Here is a 9,165-nt window from a genome sequence, read left to right on the forward strand (position 1 = left end):
CTGCCAATAAGTGAATAAAGTATAAACACGCACATCAGCAGGCATGGTCCTAATGTCCATAAATAGTTCGTAAATCATGACTAGTGTCATTTCATTATATTATTATTATTTTTAATCATTATAAGTCTGTTGATTAGCATTTGCGGATTAAGTATATGGAGGATTTATTTCGCGTTTGTTTTTCACTGCTGTGGGCGGTAAATGCGCTCCATAAATCTTAATTGATGTGCACAAACTACCCACTTCCATTATGTTATTGAACGAGCCTTCCTGCGCTTGCGTATGTATACGCGCATCACGCACGCACTCTGGCTCCATCTCCCTGATTAAACCAGCAGGAGGAGGAAGGAGAAGGAGGAAGGCAGGAGGCAACAAGGACGGGTGGGGGGGATGACAACCATCCGAGCTCCATCCACAACACGCATTCGAAAAAAATCACCCGCACCCGGCGATGAAACGTCGCGGATGAGGGCCCGGCCACCGGCAGAAGAAGGAGCACCCGCAGAAGAAGCAGCCAGGCCGGCGATGCGGATGCTCAGCCGAACGACTACGACGACCGCCGAGTGAAGCCGCTCCCCTCGCCAAGATGGTCCGCGTGGCTCGCGCGCTGGGTCTGATCATCCTGTGCGTGGCGGTGCTCATCCTGTCGCTCATCAGCTACGTGTCCCTGCGGAAGGACAGCCTCTTCGGGACACCCGTCGGGGGGCCCAGGATCATGTTCCACGCGGGCTTCCGGTGAGTTATGAGCGGGGCTGTGGTTTAGGAAAAGGTGAGGCCGGGTGGGAGGGAAGGGGAGGGCGGCGCGAGGGGTTGGGGATGCAACATGGTCGCTCACCTTATGCCAGTTTGTCAATTATATATGCTTATATAATGTCAGGTGACTTTTATGTATTACTAGTCTTTCAAATTGATTCCAAATTTCATTTTCCATAGACAGATTGATTGATGGCTGGCTGGCAGATGATGTGGCATGCTTTGCAACTCGAGTTGTTACTTTAATATATTAATAGTTGACATGTAAATATATAAATTGATATCACACGATGTGGTATGATATGGATCATGAGTTGGATGAATGCTAGATGACATGATCGCAAGCTTTTACTTTCCGAAGATTTTACTTTATTCTGAATTATAATACAAATATGAATAATATAGGGTTGATTATGTGGGTTACTGAAAACATTAGAAGCAGCTCCTGCAGCACTCATTCAACTGTTTCCAAAAATATACCACAAACAGATTAGTGTCAAAGATGGCAACGGAACCGACACAATTGCACGGCAACTGCACAACGACAATTATGTATCCTTGTCAGATCGCAGTTCGCCATGAATTTCCTGGACCCCTCCTTTATCCCGCTGACCAACGCCCTGAATGAAGAGCTACAGGGAAAGCCGTCCAAGTGGAAATTCAACAAGACTGCCTTTTTCCAGCAGAAGTAAGATATTGGGTCAGGTGTGTGTGTGTGTGTGGGGGTGGGGGGGGGGGATTGTTCAGTGAAGCCAAAGGAAATGAGAAAGATCTGAAAGAATTCCCAGACTGTGAAAATCAAGGGGACATTCCACCTATAGACCTCTCTGGGAGGGATGTCCCTTGGAGTCATATTTGCTTTCATGTGGGATAATCACATACTCTATGAAAAGTATCAAAAAAGTACTTGGGCTGCAGAGTTAAAAAAAAAAAAACGTTTTATGACTTGACGAGAGGAACATGAGAAATTTGGAGGTATTTCCATGAAGTGCTGTGCCTTAAGATAATTTATTTGTCACCGTGCTTGTCCCTCAAATGATCTGTCCACATTGAAATGAATTGAAATATCCTCAATCCGTTCTAGGGTCTTGGAAAAAACATCTACTTAATGAAATAATACAATGTAAACAATTTTGCTTTGCTTCAAAGTACATTCAGTATTTTTGTGCCAGGAAGGACATCTTCAACTTCATCGACATTCCGCACAACTTCTCACTGACCAAAAGCAGCGTCCGTGTGGGCCAACTGATGCACTTCGACTACTCCAGCCACAAGTACGTGTTTTCGATCAGCAACAACTTCAAGTCTCTGCTCCCCGATGCCTCTCCCATCCTGGACAAGCACTACGGCACTTGCGCCGTGGTGGGCAACAGCGGCATTCTGACGGGCAGCCACTGCGGCTCCGAAATCGACCGCGCCGACTTTGTTTTTCGCTGCAACTTCGCCCCCACCGAGGTGTACGCCAAAGATGTGGGTCGCAAGACCAACCTGACCACTTTCAACCCCAGCATCCTGGAAAGGTACTATAACAACCTGCTGACCATTCAGGACCGTAACAACTTCTACCTGCACCTGAAGAAACTGGAAGGTGCCATTCTGTGGATCCCCGCATTCTTCTTGCACACATCGGCTACCGTCACCCGCACCCTTGTGGACTTCTTTGTGGAGCACAAGGGCCAGCTCAAGGTGGAGCTGGCCTGGCCCGGAAACATCATGCATGACGTCAACAAGTAAGATGGTTATTGACGTCGATGAATTTCAACTTCTAACCGCAACAACCTGTGCGATATATCTCTGATCTCCCAATATTAGCATAAATTCTAACACTGAAGTAACCCAAGCTCCCGTTGTTGACAGGACTCGAACCTGCGGAGGGAAAACCCAATTGATTTCTAATCCATCGCCTTAACCACTCGGCCACAACGACACAGAAAGCCCTGTCCAGATGCTAGCATTAGCATAAATAAAGAATCCAAAGACTTATTAATGACTAATTAATACGAAAATGAAAGTATGTAGGGACACCGCAATGGTTTTCAAGGCTACCATAACAACTTCCATTCCTTATTCTGATCATAACATTAGCATCAATGATACTACTAATTGAAGTAAAAATATCACGGGACCGAAGAAAATTCCCGTTTGTAGGAATCAAAACTGTTGGGGACAGGCAGATGCTTCATCTCCTCAATCCACTTGGCAGGAAGTAGGAGGAGTAGAGGAGCATGCCACAAGACCCACAAAGTACTTTGTCGGAATATATTTGATGAATTACACTATCAGTGACAAGATTTAATACAATATCAATACGACATAATTAAAATGTATTTATTTGTTGGCCATTCATTACGAAACATCCACCAGCTGAAGCGGATGCGGGATGTTTTAATTACGAGATAGCCATGACGTAACAGCGGCTTACCGAAGCAGTACCAAAACTATTTTTCAGTTTAATGATGACTACATAGTCCACTATATAAAAAAAAAAAAAATCCCTGTATTGGGATTACGGAGGGATTAATGAGTAAAGGAAAATATTGCTTCATGTGTTATTTGTTGTTGCTCTTCTCTTGGACAGATACTGGAAGACAAAGAACCTTTCCCCCAAGCGACTGAGTACCGGCATTCTCATGTACACTCTGGCGTCGGCCATGTGCGATGAGATCCACCTGTACGGCTTCTGGCCCTTCGGTTGGGACCCCAATACGGGCAAGGACCTGCCATACCACTACTACGACAAGAAGGGGACCAAGTTCACCACAAAATGGCAGGAGACCCACCAGCTTCCCAGCGAGTTCAAGCTCCTCTACCGGCTGCACCGTGACGGAGTCACCAAGCTCAGCCTGACACATTGCACGTAGATGGGGACGGGCGGGGGTTCGCGCACGACGCCACGCCCGGATTCCGCATGCCGACCTCTCATTCCACACGTCTGCCTCGCTCGGTTTTGGTATCGTTGTGTTAAGTATTCCTGTCAGATGCCTCCACGACGCTCCTTCAGGATGCCTGGTGGCAGTGGCAAACACAGTGGAACCTCTACAAGGAAAAAAAAAAAAGCCCAACCCTCAAACCAGCTCAGACAACTCGTCCAACCACTTGTCCATCTTGCCCTGCCAACTCCAAAGTCATCTTCCCTCCGGATTCCATCGTCCATCACGTGTACTCAAATTACACGGGGTGATCTGTTGGTCTTCGGAGGTCCCACAGGAGTCCAAGTTACGTTTTAAAAGCCTTGATAAAAGTTAAAAAAAAAACAAAAAAAAAAAACAGAATCACTGCCTGATCTCAGGGATGGAGTTAGATCAGTGTTTTGGAAAATCCCATCGAAGGCATCCGAATGCTCTTTTGGCCACAAGATGAGTTGTCAGACATCTGCACTAGTCTTGTTTACAACACTTCAACAACAAGTGTCCCGATTCTAAACTTTTTTGGAGAAATAATTACATTCCAAATGATAAGCCATAAATTCACAAAGAGAGACAAAACATATAAATATATATAGAGAGAGTAAGTATATATATTTACAAACAAGCAGTTGCTGTAGTACTAAATATTATCGAGTTTAGAGTCACTTTCTAAAATAGAAGCCGTCTTTAGCCATGCTCGGTAACGGACGGAAAGATGTCATGGCATTTTATAGCGCAGGGGGAACATTTTTTTCCCAAAAAATTGAGTTATCATACTGCGAGAAGAAAGTTGTAAAATTGACCAGATTCTGGCAAAATATCACGAGAAAAACCAAACAGGTAATTTAGGAAGTATAAAATTGAGTAGTGTTTTTTTACTTTTGTTTTCCTCATAACACTTTTTTTTATTGTAACACCAAAAAAATCTGACTTTATTTCCTGTGAGAAGATTCTCATATAATTCCTTTTTGTTTTCTTCTCTGAGCTTTTCACTCAACAATTGCAAGACTTGTCTAACCAAAACGACACAGCTTATTGATAAAAATATAATTTTCTTGTAAAATGTCACTCTATTTGTTGTAACATTATGACTCTTGCAGAAAAAAAGTTGAACTTTAATCCAGTAAAATTGTGACATTTCTCCTAAAAAAGTCTAATGCACAACTGCAAAAGTAGGAATTGTTTTCCTAGTGGAATTACAACATTTTCTTAACAATTTTTATCACGTATAAATCCAGACTTTCTAATTGAATGTAATAATAACACGTTAGCTAGCGTGGCTAAAACGCTAAGAAAATCCACCATTATGAATTTCACTTTCACCACAACACCCTTCAACTACAGTATATAAATAAAATATAGACACTACGTGAGAGATTTGATTATTTGGTGTCATTAATCAGACAACTTTCAGCATCTTGTTCTGAGCGCATGCTCCACTCCAACTTCACGTTGCATGCGAGAGGCACCAATAATCTTTTAGAATTCTTTTCTAGAAAATTTCAACTGTATTGTTGACTTTTATTTTTCTGAAGAATATCACCAGTGACTTTGTATAGTAAATAACAACAAGCTACCCCAAATGGGAAGCAATTTGAGCATGTATTCCATATCTGCTTTTATTTTTGGGGGTGTGAGTTCATCAGAAATGGGACCACCCAAGTGAGTCATCAGTGGTCTTAAAAAAGATGAAAGGCACATGAACATTTGCCTCATGACTGTGCAACATGTGACCGGATGTTGTGATTGATTTTTCTTTTTATTGTTTCCTGGGATTCTTTCCCAAACAAAAGCGTTTTTTGTCTTTTCCGATGACAGGCGGTTTAGTTTATTATTCCACGTAATTGATGTCACGGGTACGAGACGCGATGCACCAGCTCGAAGGTCTGGGTGTCAGCACACTAGGAATGTTCGCCGGAAAGAATGCGTTTGAGGGAAATAATCTTGGATTAACTCGGAAAGGCCAAATTCAAATGTCAGTAAGAAATAATGGCTTACCTCCATGGCTGTTTTCTTTTGCTCTTAAGCAGTTTTATTAAGTTCTGGGATTGAAAACAAAACTGTCCTCATTTAATGAGTGTCAGTGTTGACAATTTGCCTCAAAGACATTCTTGGCATTTTTTAGATGAATGTTTGGTCAATCGCTGACGATTGCAATCCAGGAAACAAGACTTTTGTGTGTTATATAATCAGCTATGAAAAAGGTGAGGAAATGGGAAATAGCAGGAAATCCGACGTGAATACATCTCATAAATCCATGCGATCAATTTGCCACATGTCTGTAGATAAGTAACACGGAAACAACTTTATAGACAGTTTATTTCTTGTACTTTTTGCTCTGTTTGCATGGCTAACTTGATGATGCAGAGGCTTGTGAATCCCACTGGAGATCCAGGCAAGACACTCCCCTGATTGGCTGCTACGTCCTCCACGCATATGACAAATATACAAAGTCATCAATGTCTGCTAAGGTTGTTTTGACCAAAACGTCTGTATATTTAAATGTCTTATTATGCTCTATGATTAATATGTGCCTGCAGATTCATGTCATCAATGCCTCCCCGTATTTATGTACAATAAAAAGATGTCCATTCTTTCTTCCAAATGAACCAAACAATGAATTTTCTCTTTTCAAAGACGATATTCAAAAGAACTTACGAGTGTTGAAAATGTGCTCGTTTCATTCTAATCATTTCACCTATTTGCCATCTACCAATAAGCCAGGATTTGTTTTCTCTTGATATTGACTGCTCATTCTGCAAGAGAAAATTTAAAAGCAAAGGCCTTAGCCAAGATGCTAACTAGCTCTTGCAGCTACGAACTTAATAGCACCAACAAGGACTGGGATTCGACTCCAGCTCACACGCCGCCCTAATGAACACAAGTGCTACAGAAAATAAATTCAAGTTGATAAATGAAAGTTCTTTTTTTTTTTATTATTGTTATTTAAACTTTACTGTAAAAAATGGACTGACTTCATTAGGTACACCCGCACCATCCAATGAGCTCCAATACAATAAGAATGATTCCTGACACAGCTCTTGTATTTTCTCTCATTGGACTCAATGTACCTCATGAAGTGTCCTGTGACGTCATGTGTGATGTCAGCACGCACACCTCCTCCAGAGGGAGACCTCCTGCGTGGCCCCTATCGCGCTACCGCCGCCGTTGTGCTCGGCCAAAGGTGTGCTCTGCTCCATCCTCTTCATCACCATGTCCAGCAAGGTCTGTACCACTTTGTCCACACCCATGCCCGTCACAGCGCTCGTCTCAAAATAGGGGATGCTTGGGGGGATGCAAATTTGTATAACTTCAAAATAAACTTCTATCATCACAATGCCCAAATATGGTTCTTTAGCACCCACTTGTGGTTAGTTTAAGTAATATTATTCCCCAACAGGCTACTAGTGAGGCAAAACTGTGCACTAGTTGACAACAGAATTTATCTGGTATTTCCTTATCTTAATCTCGATATCAAGGAAATGAACTAAAAACTCATAGGCTGACTCATAAAGTATATGGCCTAAGGTAAGGTATATAAATCTAAGTTGAGTTAAAGACAACATATGTGTTTACAGGACTGACCCATATCTGTCGGCCAGATCTCGTGCCTGCCTGGCGTTCACGTCTCGGATGCTCCGGAGGTCGGCCTTGGTGCCCACCAGGACCACGTCGGGACTGTCGCAGTATGCGTTAGCCTGGAGTTGACCTGAGGAGAGCGGCGTTTGTCAGCAACAAAGTTATAGTCACGGTAAAAAAAACAGAAACACGTTTGATTCTAAATAAACCACGTTGGTAGAAGCACGTACTCATCCAGTTCCTGACATTGAGGAAGCTTTGGTGATTGGTCAGGTCAAACATGAGCAGGAAGCCCATGGCATCTCGGAAGAAGGCCGTTGTGAGGCTGCGAAACCTGAAAGGACATTTTTGGTGTTTTCCTCATCAGTTTCATGCATTTTTAGTTTCTCCCGACATTGAGATGAAGTGTGACATTACGGATTAATATGTAGAGTACCTTTCTTGTCCGGCCGTGTCCCATAGTTGAAGGTGGACTCTGAAGTTCTTCTCTGTTGCCCCATCGGAATTGGTCCCAGTGTACATCTGATGGGGGGGGGTCGTTGGAAAAAAATTATATCTTATACTAATGACAAGATCTGATGTTAGTTAAAAGTAAACAGCACTCACCAGCCGTTTTTCCCGAAAGTCGATGCCCACCGTGGTGGCGAATTTGCGGTTGAACTTGTTGTCGGTGTACCTGTACAGGAAAGTGGTCTTGCCTACGCCCGAGTCGCCAAGTGCCAGCAGCTTGATGAGATAGTCGTAGTCCCACTCGGCCATGGTTGCCGCTCAGCCTACCATGCGATGAAAAAGAAAATCGGTGGGAGGGGGGGGGGGCTGAAGGCAGTGTCTTAATGCTCTGATCAGAGCGGGACGAGCACATGACTCGGGCTGAGCTTCGCATGAGCAGTCAAGGGGGTCATTGCTTCTCCTGTTTTGGGAGACAGAACCCCTTGTTGGCATTTCCTGGTGAGCCCGTAAACACGGCGTGTCCGATGAAATTTGGCTGAGATGCCCGCGAGGCAAATGTAACAGAGCAGTGTTGTTGTGTCACGGCCTCTACGAGAGGATAGCCCGACGATGAAAGGTCGCACTTTCTCAAGCAAGCAACCGTAGCCAAGTAGCAGCAGAAGAAAGTTCGCAGCAATACTGCCAAAGTGATAATGTCATGGGAGAAAAGCATATCATACTTCCCACATTAATTAAATAAATTGTTGTCTTGAGATCTGAAAGTTCCATTTCATACCTCATTCTCAATCTGTTCCCTCTCAGACGTCAGACAAAAGTAGATTAAGATAATTCCTCTAACACTTATTTTTGTCACCTGGCTCGACAGAGGTCAAAGGGTCAAATTGTAACCGGCCTGTGGGCCAATAAGGAAAATGGCCACCCACGCCTGTTCAGTTATTGAGTTCGAAAATTTGGAGTGGCGTGTCAACTGTGGTCACTCTGTATTTACTACAAAAAGAAAAAATGCCACAGGCTGTACTCAGATGCAGACTCGGCATTTGCACAAATTTAAGAAATCTTTTACATCTTTTGACCAATCTTAATTCTTGGTTAATGAGAAGAACTTACCAACAAGTCTGGATGCAGCTCTTGCGTCCATCTGACCCGCCGCCTTGATGCTCACGCCGCAGTCGTGGCGTGTTCCCCAAACCTCCCTTACATGTGATTTGAGGGTGGAGCAACTTGGGTTGCACGGGTATTTTCTTCTACAAGGAAAAAAAAAAAAAGACAGAGAATTACAGAACCTGACAGCACAAAAGCGTGATCAAACAGGAAATGAAACTTATTGCAATATTCACCCACCAAAGTATTTAATACTAATGACAAAAATAATTTTAAATGGTAAGAAAAAATAATTTCTTTTACTTTATGACAGTGAATGCCAATAAAGCTATAAACACAGAGTCCAGCAAAGAGGCAGAAATTACTCCAATAGTGC

General features: G+C 43.1%; 2 protein-coding genes and 1 non-coding gene across 3 annotated transcripts; 1 reads left to right on the top strand and 2 right to left on the bottom strand.

Moving 5' to 3' along the window:
* The first annotated feature begins 330 nt into the window (after nt 1-330).
* On the top strand, nt 331-6,766 carry LOC148397631 (alpha-N-acetylneuraminate alpha-2,8-sialyltransferase ST8SIA3-like). Its single transcript, XM_088375934.1, has 4 exons — nt 331-735; nt 1,319-1,441; nt 1,926-2,483; nt 3,332-6,766. The coding sequence occupies exons 1-4, from the start codon at nt 587-589 to the stop codon at nt 3,612-3,614; spliced, it is 1,113 nt and encodes a 370-aa protein (XP_088232060.1). The 5' UTR covers nt 331-586; the 3' UTR covers nt 3,615-6,766.
* Nucleotides 2,599-2,680, bottom strand: trnas-aga (transfer RNA serine (anticodon AGA)). The gene has a single exon. It is a non-coding gene; the product is annotated as a tRNA-Ser (tRNA).
* Nucleotides 5,962-7,998, bottom strand: LOC148397633 (ras-related protein Rab-27B-like). The gene is made up of 5 exons (XM_088375935.1): nt 7,845-7,998; nt 7,675-7,760; nt 7,469-7,572; nt 7,245-7,368; nt 5,962-6,944 (listed from the first exon to the last, which is right to left on the bottom strand). Exons 1-5 carry the CDS (start codon nt 7,995-7,997, stop codon nt 6,764-6,766), a joined length of 648 nt encoding a protein of 215 aa, XP_088232061.1. The 5' UTR covers nt 7,998; the 3' UTR covers nt 5,962-6,763.
* Between the last annotated feature and the right edge of the window lie 1,167 nt (nt 7,999-9,165).

This window comes from Syngnathus floridae, chromosome 5 (assembly GCF_059516105.1).
Source record: "Syngnathus floridae isolate MCC-2025c chromosome 5, RoL_Sflo_1.0, whole genome shotgun sequence".
NCBI classification, from domain to species: domain Eukaryota; kingdom Metazoa; phylum Chordata; class Actinopteri; order Syngnathiformes; family Syngnathidae; genus Syngnathus; species Syngnathus floridae.

Bases quoted from the DNA above. Each gene is read 5' to 3' on its own strand.
- LOC148397631 (XM_088375934.1), top strand. From the start codon at position 587: ATGGTCCGCGTGGCTCGCGCGCTGGGTCTGATCATCCTGTGCGTGGCG. The intron at 1,442-1,925 runs GTAAGATATTGG...TTTTTGTGCCAG, and splicing joins ACTGCCTTTTTCCAGCAGAA to GAAGGACATCTTCAACTTCA. The intron at 2,484-3,331 runs GTAAGATGGTTA...TCTCTTGGACAG, and splicing joins ATCATGCATGACGTCAACAA to ATACTGGAAGACAAAGAACC.
- LOC148397633 (XM_088375935.1), bottom strand. From the start codon at position 7,997: ATGGCCGAGTGGGACTACGACTATCTCATCAAGCTGCTGGCACTTGGC. The intron at 7,573-7,674 runs GTACTCTACATA...ATGTCCTTTCAG, and splicing joins GACACGGCCGGACAAGAAAG to GTTTCGCAGCCTCACAACGG. The intron at 6,945-7,244 runs GTCAGTCCTGTA...CATCCCCCCAAG, and splicing joins GATCTGGCCGACAGATATGG to CATCCCCTATTTTGAGACGA.